This window comes from Dermacentor andersoni, chromosome 3, assembly GCF_023375885.2.
Source record: "Dermacentor andersoni chromosome 3, qqDerAnde1_hic_scaffold, whole genome shotgun sequence".
NCBI lineage: Eukaryota > Metazoa > Arthropoda > Arachnida > Ixodida > Ixodidae > Dermacentor > Dermacentor andersoni.
This window is the reverse complement of record NC_092816.1, coordinates 232906628-232927621: the sequence shown is the minus strand read 5'-3', so window position 1 is coordinate 232927621 and position 20994 is coordinate 232906628. Positions and strand designations below refer to the sequence as shown.

Here is a 20994-nt window from a genome sequence, read left to right as displayed (position 1 = left end):
ACTACTGGCAACTTTTCACAGACAGTGTAAGGGAACAGACCCGCTGTGCGAAAGAGGCCTCACCTTGCTGATGACAGTGCAGATACACAATGTCCTCCATGTTGACACTCAGGGCATACTCCCAGTAGATGCTGGAAGAGGGGCGATCAATTAATGCAGATTGAGAGCCTTCGAAATAGTGACTTTAAATGATTATGTCCTACCCATACCAATTATGATGGGTTGTCGATAAATGGGTGACAGACACATAGTTTTATTACAAGGTGCCACAGACTGTACTGAAGGAAAGCTTATGTGGCTGGATTCCTTGTACATCTTATAATAAGTTATCATAATCAAACAAATAAATGCTGATTTATTGTACATTCAGACACATTAAATTCTAATAAAAATAATTTTCTACGTGTTCTCAATGCATTTATTGGCGAGAAATAAAAAATACCATGTTTTCACCTTTGCTGCCACTGGTGGCACCAGTGGTGTGCAAATTTTGAGATCAGCCATTGGTTTAGCAGGAATAGTCGTGTATACCTGACGCTCTTGTTAATGCAACAACATGTCACACTAAATGATATGATCAAGATTTCATTAGCTGGTACAAAACTGTGAAAACACACAGCTGAAGTAGCATCTTCAATTGGGCTGGTTGGTACATATTTCAGCTTGAAGGTAACAGTGCTAAAGACAGGACGATGACAAGCGACAAGCATGGCGCTGACTAACAACCAACTTTTATTGCGTGTCGACATCAATATATACTGGATCACTATAGCTACACCACAAGGAAGTAATGTATTTATCCAGCACGTGACTTCACTTTGCGTAAGCTCACCACCACAAATGGCAGTAAAACAAACTGAAAATCTCGGCACGGGCTGTCTGGGCAGTGGGCTTGTGCCTCGACCACCTCGTTGAGCTTGGCTGACTGCAAAGTACATTCCCAATTGCATCCCGTGGGCTCCTGATGCCAATGAGGCATTCGAAGGTCTCAAAAGTGCCCTGTGCAATGCTGTCGAGCTAGTGACTCCAGACTCAGGCAAACCATTTTGGTTACTCACCCATGCCTGTGCAACTGCTGTAGGCACATGTCTAGCTCAGATGAGCGACAATGGCATGAAGTGCCCCATTACTTTTGCCAGCCTCCGCTTCATGCCCACCCAGATGTGATGGTCTATGAAAGAACGTGAGGTGTTCGGCGTCATTTGGGGCCTCAAATGGAACGAAAGTAAGTATTTGTAGTATCCGACCATAACCCACTTGCATAGCTCACAGAGTCCACTCCACAGGGAGCAAAACTGACATGTTAAGCTTTAGCGCTCCAGCGCTATTATGTACTAGTGGTAAGACACAGAAGGGGGTTGCACATACTAACGCTGATGCACTTTTGTGTCTGACGAACCATTGCTGGGGGAAGGATGTGGAAGACAGGAGACCAGTAGTGACGGACAGTGGAGGTGAGGGAATAACTGTAGTGTGATGTGATATGACTGAAATAACCACGCAGATGACCTTGGACAATGAACTCATGCGTCCATATTTTCTGTGTGGACATTGTGTTTTTAGTGCATTTATTTTGTTGAGTGCCGTCTTGTAAGCTGCGTGATGTATGTTTTTTTTTCCCTCCGACACTATGGGCTGACAGTGCCCCGCAAGCTCAGCTTTGCAGGATAGGATGCTACATGGAACGAGCCCTGTTGCATCAGGGAAATGTTTACATTTTGTTTACATTTGTGTGTTTTCTTTGCTGGGAGTTGGTCCTTTCCATAGTGCGACATGACATACACACGGACATTACTGTTGCGTGCCGCAAGTGCTTTGTTTGTGTCTTGGTCGTACCCTATTTTACCGTTGCGTTCATTCATGTGTTTGCACATTCTGCGGAACATGTGACATACATCGTGCATGGTAAAAGGTTAGCATTTAGTTGTGTTGTCTCAATAAGCCAGCAAGCGCTGTGGATTGCTCTTGGTTTCTTACTGCCGTGAATGTAGCATGGGTCACACATTCTGGTTCCTTCGTATAATAACGAGAGCATTGCTGTAATGCTATATCTACGGTTGGCTAGTAATATTTTTTTTTCTTTTTGTCGTGTTCAGCTGCGGCATATTTACAAGGTTACATCCAGCCAGCTCTTCCTTTTGCTTCGACAACACTGCAAACGAGTTGTTGTCTCATCTTGGGTGGGTGGTGTAAGCCCACCACCACAAACGGCAGCAAGACAAACTGAAGAGCTCGGCACGGACCATCTGGGCAGTGGGCTTGCGTCTCGACGAGCTTGTTGTGTACACTTGAGTAATGGTCATCAACGGTTGACAAAGAGCGGGACCTTGCACACAAGCAAAGTAAACACGCTGCCGGCGCTCCTAACTGCCGCAGAGCTTGGGAAGCGGAGAAAACTGTCGGGGCGCCAAAGTAGTGGTTGCACTTGAAAGTTACAAGGGGCCTCGAACCCTCCTTTGCAGTGTGAATTTTTGGAAACGCCACAGGTGCATGAACGGATTCACAAGTTGAGGTTCCCCTAAAGGGCGACAAACACCACCTTTGCGTGTCTGACTTCCACAGCGGTGCTCCGGTCGGTGACCATGGAGCATGTGTGGTTTGGGTCTCTACATGAGCGGTGGGGATCGCACGATGCCAACCGGATGTGGGGTAACCATTACTTCTTATGGGTGCACCCCGCGCACAGCACGGTGTATAGTAACTTAGAGCCGCATGACAGCCTAGGACTTTGTCTCAGATCTGAAGCACCGAAAGAATGTTTTCTTCGTCTTACAGTCCAGACATGGGGCCAACATTGGCTGGTGGACAGTTATCTCATGCACCTCACTGACAGTTTGACTCGCAAACAAGCGGTTGTTTATGGCGCTGCATGGCCCTCAGCAGCTTGGAAACTGGTCGCATCGCATGTGTGTTCGAGGACTGATGGCATGGTCCAGATGCTTCCTCGCATTTAGAATTTGTGCACGTATTTTGCTTGTCTGCACTTTGCTACACAAGCTGCGCTGGCATGCAGTTTCTTGGAACTTGCGACAAATATGGGCAGTGTAACCCTCGCCCTTTTATTATTGTATGTTGTGCATTTTGGGTGAGGATTCTACGTTGTGAACTGTACTAAAAAAGTGTTCTCAGGTGGCTGTTGGACTGGCCAATCACGCATGGAAGTTGACAAACACAAGGATTGGGGAACAGATTGTCCAGTTGGAAAACCTACTATCAGTAATTCGTCAGTAAACATTTTGGGCGCAGCATGAGCCCTAGAACATGCGGCCGCAGCCCTCCGATGGGGAGGTGCGGGCCTGACCTTGGTGCTAAGCATCATCGGCTCGGCCGAGATAGGGTCGCCCTATGTGGTCTAAACCAGTGCAACTCTTTGTAACCTGAATGCAGCTTCTTGCGCAAAGACGAGGCGGAGACACATGAGTACAGACTTACAACAGTGTTTTATTTTGAAGTGACCACGTATACAGCAGAATCCATGACACATTACAAGTGCTCCGCCCACAGAAAAGTCCTATCTCTACGCAAGAAGGATAGCTTCTTGCTGGAAAGGGCGATACACGATTTTTACACGCAGGTACCACCACAATTGTCAATCAATGCCACTTCAACGATTTCTCATGTTAACTGATTACGATTTTTGCTTACAATCGAGCAAGCACTATATACCGGTTCACACATGACTCTATTTGTGGCATCTGCCCGATTATGCAAACAAGTTCCACAGTGGGCATCCAGAAACCCCCCTCTCATTTCTATCACATTGTAGCGATGTCCCCGTAGCCTGTCAATAAGACATCATCTACTCTGACCAACATAGTTGGACCCACAGTTCAAAGACAGATTATAAACAATTCCTTCTGCACAATAAACAAACTTTGACTGATGTCTCTTTTTGTATGCAGGCACACACACTGGTCAATCTGCACAAAGATTGCAGTTTATCGGGAGAGGAAAAAAGCACTTCTACATTGGCCCGCTGGCCAATCCTTTTCAGTCGATGTGATATGCCGTGGATGTACGGAATAACTGCGACTTTTTTTAAAGTGTGGAAGACTGAGGGTCATTATTTATTTGTGGTTACATGCGCTTCAACAAGGTTTCAGCAATGCTAACGAGTACATGTGTGGTGTACCCCGCATTTCTGAGGCGAAGTGCCTGTTCAGAGAAGCTGTCGGCCATGAGCTCTGGGCAAGACTTGCTTAGAGAATTGGACAGGCAAAACTTCATGATGCACCTCTTTACCAGCTTTGAGTGCGCTGACGCATACCGGAGCAGTGCCTTGTTGGCACGAGGCTCGTATTTCCCGTAGATACGCTTGTCTTGGAATAAAAACCTGATGTTGAGAAAGTGTAGGTTTCTGTTAGACAGCAACCCATGAGTTAAAACTAAAGATGACAAGCCGTGATGTATAAAGCATAGTGTGCTTGTAGCTAGTGTCTTTCTTTCTTCTACAGTGGGCCCTGATATTTGTGTGTGTCATCTCCTGAACCTGCTGTTCTGGTAGCGCCTTGTCCTGTCGTCTTTCTTGTGTCAGTTGTTTTGCGCTAAACAAAGTATTCATGGATTCACACCAGCTAGTGTCTTGAAATGCCCAGACCTCCAGTCAAGAAAAATTTTTAAATCATCCATGTACCTGCAGGTCTTTGCGATGCTCAATTCATGAAGGCGGCTAATGAGGCTTACGTCCAATTCAGCTAAATATAAATCATTCAGTAAAACACGTTGTGGGGCTAGTTGGTGCATAGCTTTCAATAGATTAAGCGCCAAAAGTCACGGCACACAAGAATAAATACAGACAGGACAAGGCGCTTCCTGTCCTGTCTGTATTTCTTCTTGTGTGCCGTCACTTCTGACGCTTAATCTATTGAAATAATTCAGAATGGAAGCGATGCACGAGCCAATACAAATCCCCTCCTTCTGTATGAATGGCTGGCGGCCCCACTGAGTAAAAGTTCACTGAAGATAAAAACTGACCAGTTTATCTATCATCTTTATAAACTGATAGTTTATGATCTTCCTTTGAACTGCGGGTCAAACTGTGTTGGTCAGAGCAGACAATGTCTTAATTACAGGCTACGAGAGGATTGCTACAATGTGATAGAAATGAGGGGAATGTTTTTGGGATGCCCACTGTAAAAATTGTACCTATGCGCAATCAGGCAGATGCCACAAATATGGTCCCATGTAAACCGGTATATAGTGCTTGCTCAATTGTCAGCAAAAATCAAAATCAGTTAACCCAAGAAATCATTGAAGTGGAACTGATTGACAGGTGTGGTGACACCTGTGCGTCAAAACCGTCTATTGCCCTTTCCAACAAGGAGCTATCCTTCTTGCGTAGAATAGGAATTTTCTGCGAGCGGCGCACATGTGATGTGTCTCCGATTTTGCAATATAGGTGGTCACTATCTTCAATATAAAACACTGTTGTAAGTCTGCTCTCATGTGTCTCAGCCTCTTCTTTGTCCTCGTCTTGTGCCCAAGAAGCTGCACTCATGTCCTACCAACATGCCATGGTTTTGTGATCTTTGTAACCGATGTACCATCGAAATCTGGTAACCAAGCTTTGTAAATTATTTGTAAATACAAGTTTTGTTCATCTGTACATGAGTGTCTGCGTCCTTTGAACCTAAGTCACCTGTTGAGCCACCTGTCCACACCGTTTCTGACGGCGTGTCTCGGACACCAAGATTGGAGGTGAGAAAAACGACAAATCACATTTTACTCTTTGTGAATGATTATCATGAATATTGTTAGCCTGTGTCCCTTCTACTGATTGTACATCCAGTATATATTGACATCGGCATGCAAAAAAAAATTGGTTGTTAGTGCCGTGCTTGTCTCTTATCATCACTGGCCTGTCTTTAGTGCTGTTACCTACAAGTAAACTGAAACTTGATTGGATTGGTTCTGCTCAAAAGCATTTAGTGCTTAAAAACAGGTAATACTTGCATAATGTGCTATGAAATCTAAACTAGCATTGCTGGTGGCATTACTCAATCTGTCTTCTTCATCCTATACTCCATCTTATACCTGCAAATCACCTGATTTCTTCACAACACCTTGTTCACTGAAAACACGGGGAATGCGGGAGATGAAAATTCAAGACGATGAGCAAAACGAGAACAAGGTGAAAGCAGGAGCCAACGTTTCGACAAGTCCACTTGTCGAAACGTTGGCTCCTGCTTTCATCTTGTTCTCGTTTTGCTCATCACCTGGTTCACTGCCATTCTTGAATGTGCTTGTCTTCTCTTGGTACCCATTCTGCAACTGTAATGGACCACAGGTAATCTGCCCTACGCATTGCATGGCCCGACCAGCTCCATTTTTTCCTCCTTAATGTCAACTAGAATACTGACTACCCCCATTTGCCCTCTAATCCACACCGCTCTCTTCCTGTCTCTCAATGTTACACCTAACATTTTTCGTTCCATCACTCGTTGCATGGTTCGTAGCTGCTTCTCAAGCTTCCTTGTTAACCTCCGAGTCTCTGCCCTGTATGTTAGTACCGGTAGAATGCAAAAGACACTTTTCTTTTTTACCAATAGCAGTGATGCCAGTCACGATTTAGCGATGCCTGCCGCATGCACCGCCATGTTACACTCTCCTGTCAGGAAATCCTTCTCGTGAGCAAGGGTGCGTGACGTACAATGCTCCAAATAGGAAGCGTGACCTCACTCTCTTCTTTTCCTGCTCGTTGTTGAATTTCTATCCCTCTCTTTGCCTATGGGTCAAGCTGCTTGGAACAACACATGGTGTCACATTACCAGAGATGTGACACCATCTGAACCTTATTTTGTTTTCAAACCTCACACTAAAGCATGTGGTCATTATGTCATCCACTATTATCTTCCGTCTCATATTTTTCTATGCCCATGAGCATTTTTTTCCTAGTAATTTCCATCACACATAAAACTTTAGCCTGAGCCCACATAGAAGTTAAATTGAGCAGTAGGATACACATGCTTCCAACCTCTCCATCTGATAGCCCGGCTAGTCTAATATAACAACAATGTGTCAGAAGCCTGCCTCAACTGACCATGCGCAATCTTGCGCTTCCACTTTCCCCAATGAGGCTGACTGGCCTGCATGGTTCCAAGAAGGCAAAGACTATAGCGTTGCATTGGGATTTGGTGCATTTAAGAAATGCAAATCTGCAAAACTTCATTACACCATAGGGTGCCAGGAAACAAAAATTTTCAAGACGCTTGACATCTCCGACAAAGACTCAAAAGAACTATTCAACAGTGAAGACAGAATACCTGCAAGAGAATTTGTTTGAACAGAAGGAATCATGAAGCAGGAGAAAATGTGAACAATATGCATTCATCTGTCCTGCAAAGTTCTGCAGAGAAATCAGAATTCTGGAACCTGACAGACTGTGTTTAAATTCCATAGTTTGACATGCAAAAACCACAATTTGAATATGAGGCATGGCGTAATGGGAGACCCTGGTTTACTTTTGACCACCTTGGGGCTGGGGACATGCAGCCCATACATGGTACACACGTGCTTTCACATTCTGCCCTCATTGGGGTGTGTTTGCCATGGCTGGGATAAAATTCACGAGCTCGACTTTATGATAAAGTGCTCTCCAGAGATTGATCTATCGATCAGTCAATCAATCAAATGAATAATCAATCAGTTAGTCAAATGATCGGTAGCCAACTGACCAGGCGACCAACCCACAAATAAATTGGCCCTTCAATTAACCAATCAGTCAGTCCTTTTCTAGTGTCCTTTTAAAGAAAAGGCACCAGTCGGCTCGCTGACGAACCTCTTGTCTTGGCTACTGCCCAGTGAGTCCCCCGACGAGCTGTCCCCACTGGTCGTGCCATTCATGAGCTGGTTGGGCGTCCACTTGAGAACCAGCCGGGTGCCACCTTGCTGGTGCAGCGACAGGTAGCCCGGCAGGGGCTCCCCCGCGTGACATCGTGGCTGCACGTGCACGTTGTTCTTGCCATACAGCAGTGTTGAGCGTGCATTCTGGTGCAGCGACTCAACATAGTCCCGAGCCAGCCGGTCACAGCCCCCTCCCCCCGATGCACCGACGACACGGCCAACTGGACCACCACCTTCTTCAGAGGAGCTGCCACCAGTGGTGCCACGAAGGTCACGGCGGCACTGCGAGCGCACATGCCGACTTCAGAAGTGCCGTTACGGCTGCATCGACAGTTTGGTACGTCTTCTGCCACGAGAGATGCACTGGTGAAACATTGCTGACTCGCTCATTTTGTGCTATCAGTGGGCAAACAAGAAGTTCTGTTCCACAATACCTGGGATTTCATTATGGCTTGTTTGTGCCTATTTGAAGCAGCTTTTACAGCAACAAGTTTCATTTTGCATCAATCATTGCCTGCAAGTTGAACTGATGAAGAAGTAATTTGAGTCTTTTGTGTGCCCCCAAAAAACCCAGGACTGGAGCCACCTTTCCACTCCCGGCCTTCATGTCAGCTGTTACCAATCATTTCTTATATGAACTTCTCTCCTTGTGAGCTACCATATCTTAAGTTGACCCACCTCTCTCTATTATGCCGGGGTGACTCTGAGAGTAAGTAAAAAGAATGAAGATAAGATCCCCGTTCCACAGTACCAAGTAATTGCAAGCACTCGTGAGAAAAATATGAAATGTGTTGGAAATTGTAATTGTGCATCACTTCGTTCAGAATCATGGTTAAGAATAACATCTTATTTCACGGTACAGCTAAACTTCAACATAATGAATATGGATATAATGAATTAACAGATATAATGAAGTAAACTAAGACTTTTTCTTGCCAACAATATAGGAGAGTGTGCAATCAATACATGCATATAATGAATATTGGATATACCAAAGGCATTTTCGTGTTGATCTGGCTTCGTTACGAGGCTCAACTGTATAGGTTTTGCCAATAACCCCTTTTGTGCCATAGAAAGGAAAAGGCCGGGACAACGAGGGACAGAGTAATTAAATAACTGGTCCATGCTGCCTTACTTATTCATCGTGGTTACCCTTCCTCTTTCAGTCAAGTACACTGGTAAAGAAAGACTTGCCAGCAGCCTATCAAATGTTTTCTAAAGCAAAAAGCTGTACATGGCTCAAAGCTGCAGCCTCCTTTCCATGCCTAAGAAGAACTTCTTTCTGCCGTTTTCTGTGCACCCACCTGGAGGCCCAGTCGCCTCGTTGGCGGTGGTGTGCCCGCAGTGGCAGACCCCCCAGCACTGGCTGAAGTCGGAAGCCCGCTGGACAATCGATGGCGCTGCACCAACTCATCGGCAGGTGGGTCCGTCCAGAAGTGGTCTTGTGTCTTCATTTTGGAGTAGTCCAGGGCACATGGTCCCACTGCGCGCAGTGAGGCGCACTGTTGCACAAGCACTCCATTCTCCTACCGGCAATACCCCCTTTGCTCACACAGGAATTTGCTCATTGCATGGCTAGCTTATGCACCTCCATAACAGAGGAACATTCTAGACAAAAATAAAGACAAAACAATACATTCGTTTATTGGCTACTGCCCAATATATGTCCTGAGATTAATTGTGCTGACAGAAAAAGTATATCTCAGAATGATGGAAATGAGCACATTTTATGCCTCTAAAGAGATGGATATGCACCTCTTAAAATGGGTAAATAAAGCCTCGCAAACAGTGCATAAGTCAACCCTTTATGGTGAAATACCAAAACAAAATGGGTTCATGTGCCGCATGAGCTTACGTAAATACATGCACATTAATCTTTGCCAAGTGTGGTCAGCTTTTCATTAAAATTTATATTGGAAATAGCATTGTGGATTTTGCAGCTTCAGTTTTTATTCACGTGAACTTTAGAGAGCTTTTGCCAAGAACTGTTGCTGCCCGAGTCCCATTGTGGTATCACAACCACTACTATGCACAGCCTAATGATTGTCTGCCTGGCAGTTCAGCTTGCGCACTGCCTGTGTGTGTGCATCGTTTTCCCAACTACTGCTCACTCTCATGGGGATTACTGTTTTCATTCTTTCATGTTGCCAGCATCTATGATTATCAATCTCGGCCGGGCACACTAATAAATCTAGCCAAGGTGCATATGAAAGTAAAAAAAAACATGAAAGCAGAATCAAATGACATATTAAATTACAAGCTTTTAAACTATAAGTCTGCCATACACTGTAAGCATTTCTTAAGGCTTTAAGCACACAGTGAAAAAGAAAAGCTTTTTTTGCTACAATACCTGCAGTGTGCTCTGTTCAGATTCATTTTTGCAGCATGCCATTGCAAATCGCATGTGTTATTGCAGCAAACTATGACTTAGTTAGTATGGCCAAGTAAACTGCAGGTCTAGATATTTTCTATAGGAAGCTTTTTATTCTGCCGTAAAAAATGTCATCCTTATATAATGGTATACAATACTTTTTATGTGATCAGCATCTACATTATTGCCTGCTTTAAGTTTTGTGTAAACAAGCACTCAGTAGTGATGTGAACTTCCCCTACCTGAAGCCCAAAAAGGCTAGCCTTGTCATAAAAGCTAATCTTTATTTGAACAAATTTTCATTCTTGCGCAATTCAAGAAAGACTACCTTGTACCATAGCCTGAAACCACAGCTTTCTTACAGCCGCCATTTTTCTTCAGGTAGCATCCTTAAAAGTGCGATTTGACTTTAGTTGCTGGCTCAGTTTCTTATATGCTAGACACTTCACCTTATTACACAAAATTAAGATGTGACCAAGGGTGGAAAGAAAAGTTTCAGGGCAAGAAAGAGCATCTTTCCCGCCACAAAGCATTTTTTCTGTCCTTGGTTGCAGCTTAACTTTGCATAATAAGACGAACCAACTAGCCCAGCAACTAGTATTGATATGTAGACACTGTACATTGAGGTTACATAGTTCAACTTACCAAGCAGGGAAGCCAGAATTTGCCCAGAGACAGGGTCAGCCACCAGGGCGTCCTTCTCATAGTACTTGCTGAAACAGACCATGCTCCTGTAAAGCCTTGTTTTATCAAGAGAACTACACTAAAGGTCAAGCAACCCCAAAGATTCAAAGCAGGCACTCAAATATTAGTAAGAGCTTCCATTTTCATCGCTCCGCATGTGGCTTCTGAGCAAGGATCAAAATACTGAACTTTTCTCTGTATAAGTTGCAGTTTGTTCAAGTGCAAAAGAAAGATTAAATTCTGACAAGGACAATGATAGCATTGTCTAAACCTGTAGCAATGTCTGCTGAATGTACAAAAGAACTTGCAACAAATTTCATCAGACTGCAGAACTGCAAGATCTATTGTAAGGACAAACAATAAGAAAGAAAGAAAAAAGCTACATGTATTGGAATTTTTCAGAAAACTTAAGCAATCACGAAGATACTTTTTCTTGTTGTTCATCCTGGGTAAATTACTGTACACTGTTGGCTTAGACAACCTGTGTTCAGCAGATCGTTAGCACTGCTATTTGTCATTCTGCCTACACACTGTCGCTTTTACGCTGATTTCCTGCATTTAAAAGCAGCACTGTCAACGGCTGAACACTGTGCAGCTATGATTACAAGTTCTTATGTGATAACTAACCTGGAATTGTGGACCAAGTGGTCAACAATGCTCGCCAACTGCTTTTCAAAGAGTGCCAGCCTGATCCAGATGTATCGCCCGCTCGTCGCCCACAGGGAGCGACGGCTTGTTTGGCTGCGCAGGCGGCTCTCCCTGCATGTTGCAGCCGTGATGTGAAAAATGGCCACCCCGGGATTAGGCCAAGCAAATAATGGACTTTGTGATAACCAAGGAAAGACCCCAAAGAAGTAATACACTTTATTAACAGTATAATTTTGCCTGCTAGTTTTGCATAATTAAGACAAATGTATGGTATTTCCATCCAGCCAAGCTCAAGTCTTCTCTTCAGTCCTCATTATCATCAGTGCCGTTTAGCAAAGGCAGGGGCCAATGATGTCTGTCACCATTCACTGAGAGATTATTGTCCAAGTTCTCAGCTGGCAGAAATTGTTGGGTCAAAATAGAGGAAGTAAAGGTCAACAAAATGCATCACAAAGTGACCTCAAAAGATGTGGCCTCCTGCGCAACGCATACATGGCTTCAGGTAGGTGCTTACATCACCTCGAACAGAATGTACAATAAGGAACGGCCACCTAGCTGATGTCATTGAGATATTGTGCAACTGGTCCTAAGAACAACCTTGGCAGTACTTCAGAAAGCTCTCGACAGTGAATGACAGACCGAACCTACACTCCCTGGTTGAGCTGGCAGATGAGAGATTGGTGTCATACTAACATCTAATGCTGAGTGTCTCCTGGTACTCCTGGGTTGCATACAAGGTCAGCCCACACACAGCTGTTTCTTGGTGCCATGTGTCAGACTTCTAAACTCGCATATATGCCAGGGTCTGTATGAGTGAAATGAATGGACCATAATGTCCTTGGCAAACTACAGAGATGCTATCGTTAAATTTTTTAATTATGGACCAAGTAGGCATTACAAATAGTTGCTGCATGGCTATCACCGTTGCAATTCGCAAATGCATTCGGCAAGTGCATATAGAAGCCAAGTTTAAATCAAAGTCAACAGAGCACAAGGTCCATGTTCATTTCTTGTTTTCATGTCAGTGTGTGCCACCTTACTAGTGCAACCATACAACAACATATAGTTAAGTCCATGGTAGTGTGTGTAAGCGCGACTGGATGAGGACGAAGAAAGAAACAGATACACAGACACAGCTTTCTTTCTTCGTCCTCGTCCAGTCGCGCTTATACACACTACCATGGATTCTAACCAACTAGCCCGCCAACGTGTTTTAACCAATATAGTTAAGTCTTACTGTTTGCTCACCCGACAAATTGACAGAGCATCGATGCAGTAATATGACATTTCAGGATGCTAATGATTCCTTGGCACATATAACACAAACCACAGTCATACATACAGTGCACAACACAGAATGGGCTATGAGACTTCCATCTGAAGGGAGACCTGGACATACAAGATGGTATGGTGCATCTACTGTGCTGTTCTTACTGTCAGGCATTGCATTTGCAGCATTTTTCATGCTTTCACTTCATACCGCTACTAAGCTTCTGCTTTTCACAGTAACCCCATTACACCTCTTTCTATTTTTTGTCATTGTTGAGCAGTTTCTCACTTATGCTGTGTTTCTTCTTCTGATTCCATACTAACAGCTTCTCGATTAACTTTTGCTTGCCCAGAAATGGCAAACAGCTGTGCCGAAGACAATGAACCAAATGCGGCTCGTATTTGTAAGCTGCCGGATTGTGATAGAATCTCTGGCACACAAACATTAAATTTTGCCATTGCACTGCTGATAGAAGACATTGTATAACCTTTCACTGGCTGCCACTGGGACACCATGACATCATTGCTAGCAACCTTGCCAATGATGCTGCCCAATGTGCCTATGCTGGAGCACTGACACTTCTTATACACTGCTGTCAAGAGTGGATGGTACAAGAGAGGTTCACCATTTCACATGTAAAATGATGTTGGATTATTGGAATACTTCCCACAGCTACAACCATTGCTTATGCAGCCTCAATTTCTCATTTCAACTGCAGTTACCAACAAGTGTCTCACAGTGTGACACACACAGCACTGCTTTATTGGCTGTGGGTCAGACTAGCCTTTGCTATTACATACAGCTATTACATAGGGATCACTGGCTCACATAGACACTCAATGTAGATCCAAAGTGGCCGCTGTTGCTGCTTCGTCAAACAATGCCTGTCTCCCATGTGCTGTGGGCAGAGGGCAACCTGACTTCACCACTCATAAGCCCTGAAAGACTGGCTCACATATGTAGATGCGAAGTGGCCGCTGTTGCTGCTTCATCAAACAATGCCTGTCTTCCATGTGCTCTGGGCAGAGGGCAACCTGACTTCACCACTCATAAGCCCTGAAAGACTGGCTCACATAGACACTCAATGTAGATCCGAAGTGGCCGCTGTTGCTGCTTCGTCAAACAATGCCTGTCTCCCATGTGCTGTGGGCAGAGGGCAACCTGACTTCACCACTCATAAACCCTGAAAGACTGGCTCACATAGACACTCAATGTAGATCCGAAGTGGCCGCTGTTGCTGCTTCGTCAAACAATGCCTGTCTCCCATGTGCTGTGGGCAGAGGGCAACCTGACTTCACCACTCATAAGCCCTGAAAGACTGGCTCACATAGACACTCAATGTAGATCCGAAGTGGCCGCTGTTGCTGCTTCGTGAAACAATGCCTGTCTCCCATGTGCTGTGGGCAGAGGGCAACCTGACTTCACCACTCATAAGCCCTGAAAGACTGGCTCACATAGACACTCAATGTAGATCCGAAGTGGCCGCTGTTGCTGCTTCGTCAAACAATGCCTGTCTCCCATGTGCTGTGGGCAGAGGGCAACCTGACTTCACCACTCATAAGCCCTGAAAGACTGGCTCACATAGACAATGTAGAACCGAAGTGGCCGCTGTTGCTGCTTCATCAAACAATGCCTGTCTCCCATGTGCTGTGGGCAGAGGGCAACCTGACTTCACCACTCATAAGCCCTGAAAGACTGGCTCACATAGACACTCAATGCAGATCCGAAGTGGCCGCTGTTGCTGCTTCGTCAATCAATGCCTGTCTCCCATGTGCTGTGGGCAGAGGGCAACCTGACTTCACCACTCATAAGCCCTGAAAGACTGGCTCACATAGACACTCAATGTAGATGCGAAGTGGCCGCTGTTGCTGCTTCATCAAACAATGCCTGTCTCCCATGTGCTGTGGGCAGAGGGCAACCTGACTTCACCACTCATAAGCCCTGAAAGACTGGCTCACATAGACACTCAATGTAGATCCGAAGTGGCCGCTGTTGCTGCTTCGTCAAACAATGCCTGTCTCCCATGTGCTGTCGGCAGAGGGCAACCTGACTTCACCACTCATAAACCCTGAAAGACTGGCTCACATAGACACTCAATGTAGATCCGAAGTGGCCGCTGTTGCTGCTTCGTCAAACAATGCCTGTCTCCCATGTGCTGTGGGCAGAGGGCAACCTGACTTCACCACTCATAAGCCCTGAAAGACTGGCTCACATAGACACTCACTGTAGATCCGAAGTGGCCGCTGTTGCTGCTTCGTCAAACAATGCCTGTCTCCCATGTGCTGTGGGCAGAGGGCAACCTGACTTCACCACTCATAAGCCCTGAAAGACTGGCTCACATAGACACTCAATGTAGATCCGAAGTGGCCGCCGTTGCTGCTTCGTCAAACAATGCCTGTCTCCCATGTGCTGTGGGCAGAGGGCAACCTGACTTCACCACTCATAAGCCCTGAAAGACTGGCTCACATAGACACTCAATGTAGTTCCGAAGTGGCCGCTGTTGCTGCTTCGTCAAACAATGTCTGTCTCCCATGTGCTGTGGGCAGAGGGCAACCTGACTTCACCACTCATAAACCCTGAAAGACTGGCTCACATAGACAATGTAGAACCGAAGTGGCCGCTGTTGCTGCTTCATCAAACAATGCCTGTCTCCCATGTGCTGTGGGCAGAGGGCAACCTGACTTCACCACTCATAAGCCCTGAAAGACTGGCTCACATAGACACTCAATGCAGATCCGAAGTGGCCGCTGTTGCTGCTTCGTCAATCAATGCCTGTCTCCCATGTGCTGTGGGCAGAGGGCAACCTGACTTCACCACTCATAAGCCCTGAAAGACTGGCTCACATAGACACTCAATGTAGATCCGAAGTGGCCGCTGTTGCTGCTTCGTCAAACAATGCCTGTCTCCCATGTGCTGTGGGCAAAGGGCAACCTGACTTCACCACTCATAAGCCCTGAAAGACTGGCTCACATAGACACTCAATGTAGATCCGAAGTGGCCGCTGTTGCTGCTTCGTCAAACAATGCCTGTCTCCCATGTGCTGTGGGCAGAGGGCAACCTGACTTCACCACTCATAAGCCCTGAAAGACTGGCTCACATAGACACTCAATGTAGATCCGAAGTGGCCGCTGTTGCTGCTTCGTCAAACAATGCCTGTCTCCCATGTGCTGTGGGCAGAGGGCAACCTGACTTCACCACTCATAAGCCCTGAAAGACTGGCTCACATAGACACTCAATGTAGTTCCGAAGTGGCCGCTGTTGCTGCTTCGTCAAACAATGTCTGTCTCCCATGTGCTGTGGGCAGAGGGCAACCTGACTTCACCACTCATAAACCCTGAAAGACTGGCTCACATAGACACTCAATGTAGATCCGAAGTGGCCGCTGTTGCTGCTTCGTCAAACAATGCCTGTCTCCCATGTGCTGTGGGCAGAGGGCAACCTGACTTCATAACTCATAAGCCCTGAAAGACTGGCTCACATAGACACTCAATGTAGATCCGAAGTGGCCGCTGTTGCTGCTTCGTCAAACAATGCCTGTCTCCCATGTGCTGTGGGCAGAGGGCAACCTGACTTCACCACTCATAAACCCTGAAAGACTGGCTCACATAGACACTCAATGTAGATCCGAAGTGGCCGCTGTTGCTGCTTCGTCAAACAATGCCTGTCTCCCATGTGCTGTGGGCAGAGGGCAACCTGACTTCACCACTCATAAGCCCTGAAAGACTGGCTCACATAGACACTCAATGTAGATCCGAAGTGGCCGCTGTTGCTGCTTCGTCAAACAATGCCTGTCTCCCATGTGCTGTGGGGCAACCTGACTTCACCACTCATAAGCCCTGAAAGACTGGCTCACATAGACACTCAATGTAGATCCGAAGTGGCCGCTGTTGCTGCTTCGTCAAACAATGCCTGTCTCCCATGTGCTGTGGGCAGAGGGCAACCTGACTTCACCACTCATAAGCCCTGAAAGACTGGCTCACATAGACAATGTAGAACCGAAGTGGCCGCTGTTGCTGCTTCATCAAACAACGCCTGTCTCCCATGTGCTGTGGGCAGAGGGCAACCTGACTTCACCACTCATAAGCCCTGAAAGACTGGCTCACATAGACACTCAATGCAGATCCGAAGTGGCCGCTGTTGCTGCTTCGTCAAACAATGTCTGTCTCCCATGTGCTGTGGGCAGAGGGCAACCTGACTTCACCACTCATAAACCCTGAAAGACTGGCTCACATAGACACTCAATGTAGATCCGAAGTGGCCGCTGTTGCTGCTTCGTCAAACAATGCCTGTCTCCCATGTGCTGTGGGCAGAGGGCAACCTGACTTCATAACTCATAAGCCCTGAAAGACTGGCTCACATAGACACTCAATGTAGATCCGAAGTGGCCGCTGTTGCTGCTTCGTCAAACAATGCCTGTCTCCCATGTGCTGTGGGCAGAGGGCAACCTGACTTCACCACTCATAAGCCCTGAAAGACTGGCTCACATAGACACTCAATGCAGATCCGAAGTGGCCGCTGTTGCTGCTTCGTCAAACAATGTCTGTCTCCCATGTGCTGTGGGCAGAGGGCAACCTGACTTCACCACTCATAAACCCTGAAAGACTGGCTCACATAGACACTCAATGTAGATCCGAAGTGGCCGCTGTTGCTGCTTCGTCAAACAATGCCTGTCTCCCATGTGCTGTGGGCAGAGGGCAACCTGACTTCATAACTCATAAGCCCTGAAAGACTGGCTCACATAGACACTCAATGTAGATCCGAAGTGGCCGCTGTTGCTGCTTCGTCAAACAATGCCTGTCTCCCATGTGCTGTGGGCAGAGGGCAACCTGACTTCACCACTCATAAACCCTGAAAGACTGGCTCACATAGACACTCAATGTAGATCCGAAGTGGCCGCTGTTGCTGCTTCGTCAAACAATGCCTGTCTCACATGTGCTGTGGGCAGAGGGCAACCTGACTTCACCACTCATAAGCCCTGAAAGACTGGCTCACATAGACACTCAATGTAGATCCGAAGTGGCCGCTGTTGCTGCTTCGTCAAACAATGCCTGTCTCCCATGTGCTGTGGGCAGAGGGCAACCTGACTTCATAACTCATAAGCCCTGAAAGACTGGCTCACATAGACACTCAATGTAGATCCGAAGTGGCCGCTGTTGCTGCTTCGTCAAACAATGCCTGTCTCCCATGTGCTGTGGGCAGAGGGCAACCTGACTTCACCACTCATAAGCCCTGAAACACTGGCTCACATAGACACTCAATGTAGATCCGAAGTGGCCGCTGTTGCTGCTTCGTCAAACAATGCCTGTCTCCCATGTGCTGTGGGCAGAGGGCAACCTGACTTCACCACTCATAAGCCCTGAAAGACTGGCTCACATAGACACTCAATGTAGTTCCGAAGTGGCCGCTGTTGCTGCTTCGTCAAACAATGTCTGTCTCCCATGTGCTGTGGGCAGAGGGCAACCTGACTTCACCACTCATAAACCCTGAAAGACTGGCTCACATAGACACTAAATGTAGATCCGAAGTGGCCGCTGTTGCTGCTTCGTCAAACAATGCCTGTCTCCCATGTGCTGTGGGCAGAGGGCAACCTGACTTCATAACTCATAAGCCCTGAAAGACTGGCTCACATAGACACTCAATGTAGATCCGAAGTGGCCGCTGTTGCTGCTTCGTCAAACAATGCCTGTCTCCCATGTGCTGTGGGCAGAGGGCAACCTGACTTCACCACTCATAAACCCTGAAAGACTGGCTCACATAGACACTCAATGTAGATCCGAAGTGGCCGCTGTTGCTGCTTCGTCAAACAATGCCTGTCTCCCATGTGCTGTGGGCAGAGGGCAACCTGACTTCACCACTCATAAGCCCTGAAACACTGGCTCACATAGACACTCAATGTAGATCCGAAGTGGCCGCTGTTGCTGCTTCGTCAAACAATGCCTGTCTCCCATGTGCTGTGGGCAGAGGGCAACCTGACTTCATAACTCATAAGCCCTGAAAGGCGCACGAGCACTTACTCAGTAATTGAAGGAAAGTGTCCCAACTGTGCCTAGTCTAGCACGCATGACTAACCTGAACTCCCGTTTTCTCTCTCTGTTTTCACGTGTAGGATGGCAAACATGGACAAAGTCTAGTTAACCTTTGCTCCCCTCTCTATTTCCCTGGCACCGAAGGAAAGCTTGCTGTCAGCCTGGGGGCTTACATTTTTTCGAGGCGTAATTACAGCACTAAAGATAAAACAAAAAGTAGTAGGACTGAGAACTGCCTTTGTCATCATTTGCAAACGAATGCCCATGTTGTCATACATTTTAGTATGCTTTAGCGTTCGTTGTTGTAGTGATAGCTGTAATGATATGAGTCATCACATTCATCATCATGGTGGTTCCCAGGCAGAAGGAGTTGCAAGGAAACTTTATCTGTCCCCAACCAGGATTTGGTCCCACTTCTGTGGCATGTGAGGCACCATGGTACTATTTTTGCACTGCCCTAATTGTCACGCTATCATTATTGTCAGAATGCTGTTATCACTTTCATTGTGATTGTGTCATTATCACTGCTGTCATTGCAATTATGCCATTGTGCAATCGTCATTACTATCTCATCATTGCTGTCATGCTGTGAATGTCAAGAAAGCTTTTGTCTATTCAAGTAGCACATGAAGCTTCCCTCTGAGCAACCTTCTACATTTTAAATGGTAAGCATGCTTTCTGGTTCAGCAATGAGCCAGGCCTCTAATAGAAAGATGTTCTAAGTTTAGATGGAACATCTTGGCCCTGACAACATGCTCTGGCAGAGAATGGTTGCTACATCAGTTAACATGTGACTAGAAGTTAAGCACTAGCAGCAAAGGCACTCACGTAGTAGACGAGTCTGAGGTCACGGCTGCTGCTGCTTCCATCTGGGTGACTGCTCGGGCAATGGCCGCAGCTGGCTCAAAGTGCTTTGCCATTTTGTGTAAAAGTGCTGTGGTTGAATTTGTCTTGAAAAGGCCTAGTGCTCGACGCTTCAGGCCATGCGACAGGCATGCATCCACCGCCGCTGCATGACAGTAAAACGTGTCGTGAGGAAAGTGTACTTTAAGTACTTTCATATTATTGTTTATTAGGTAGAAACAGCAGAAAAATCAAGCATATTGTGTGACCTGCAATGCCCGTAAATAAAAGAGTGGCAACAACAAAGTTTCTGAATGCACACTCTAATGAGAGGGTGTACTGTTATGTATTATTCCGACTCTCAGTGTTTCTGTCCAGATGCTGCGCCAGAAAAGCTGTCGAGTTCTCATGGCAATGATGAAATAAAATAAACAAAATATTGAAGCGAAAAAGTTACTACACAAATCCAGGAAAAGCTCCCATGAGGTCATTATCCCCCTTATGTCAAGACTGCTGTTAAACAAGCTAAGGCTGCTTTGTGTGGCACTTGAGGACTCAATCGAGTAAAATAGTCTACTTTATGTGGAGGGGAACTCACCATCTGGAACCGATCGTTTCAGTCATGAAAGCCTGCAGTCAACTTATACACTTACAAGCAAGAAAAATCAATTAAATAGCAGAAGATACAGGATCAACTCACAATACTGACTTACCTACTCTTCTAGAGACCTTGCAATATTTGTCTCATGCCAAGAGGCGACAGTGACAAGAAAAAAATTGAATAAATGGCTGATGCAGTCAAGTAATTTACCTAGAACTGTACTCTGAACCAGCAATCTTGGGGCTGATGCTGTGCGTGACAATACTGGCTGCTTTTAGAGAAGGACCCATACCACACCCTTGTGATAGAGTGCTTGTAGTTGAGTTGTATTATGTTCCCTCGGTGTGATATATGCCATACCACTAATGTGTGCAAGAGTATGGTATATGGGCAAATGGGGCACTAGTTTAATGTATGCAACCCAAGAAAGAATTATGCTGCTCTCAAGAATTCAACATGCTCAAGTCTGTCCGTGCATTGTAGATGATGACATTGCATTACCAAGGTTCCCTTGAGGTATAAGATACCTAAACCCACTGCAGTAATCCAGTGGTTATAGTGTTGCACTGCTGTGCTTGAGATTGTGGCTTTGATCCTGGCTGTGGCAGCTGCATTCTGATATGCAAAAATGCTCGTGTGCCATGCAGTGTTGAGACAGGGAGGTCTGCCAGCAGACCATCTCCATTAGTTTATGAAGCAGTGCATGGGC

The 20994-nt window shown here is 46.1% G+C and overlaps 1 protein-coding gene across 3 annotated transcripts in view; it reads right to left on the bottom strand.

The window, feature by feature from the left end:
* Positions 1-20994, bottom strand: part of LOC126536038 (small G protein signaling modulator 1-like) — a 258900-nt gene that overhangs the window by 206105 nt on the left and 31801 nt on the right. For 2 of the 3 annotated variants that reach the window (XM_050182933.3, XM_050182941.3), the window contains exons 3-8: positions 19670-19850; positions 11525-11656; positions 10859-10926; positions 9147-9325; positions 7778-8124; positions 64-131 (exon numbers count right to left, since the gene is read on the bottom strand). In XM_050182933.3, the coding sequence (XP_050038890.2) occupies positions 64-131; positions 7778-8124; positions 9147-9325; positions 10859-10926; positions 11525-11656; positions 19670-19850 (975 nt within the window). The remainder of the gene's footprint in view (positions 1-63; positions 132-7777; positions 8125-9146; positions 9326-10858; positions 10927-11524; positions 11657-19669; positions 19851-20994) is intronic. The other variant, XM_055072625.2, reaches the window with a different exon arrangement.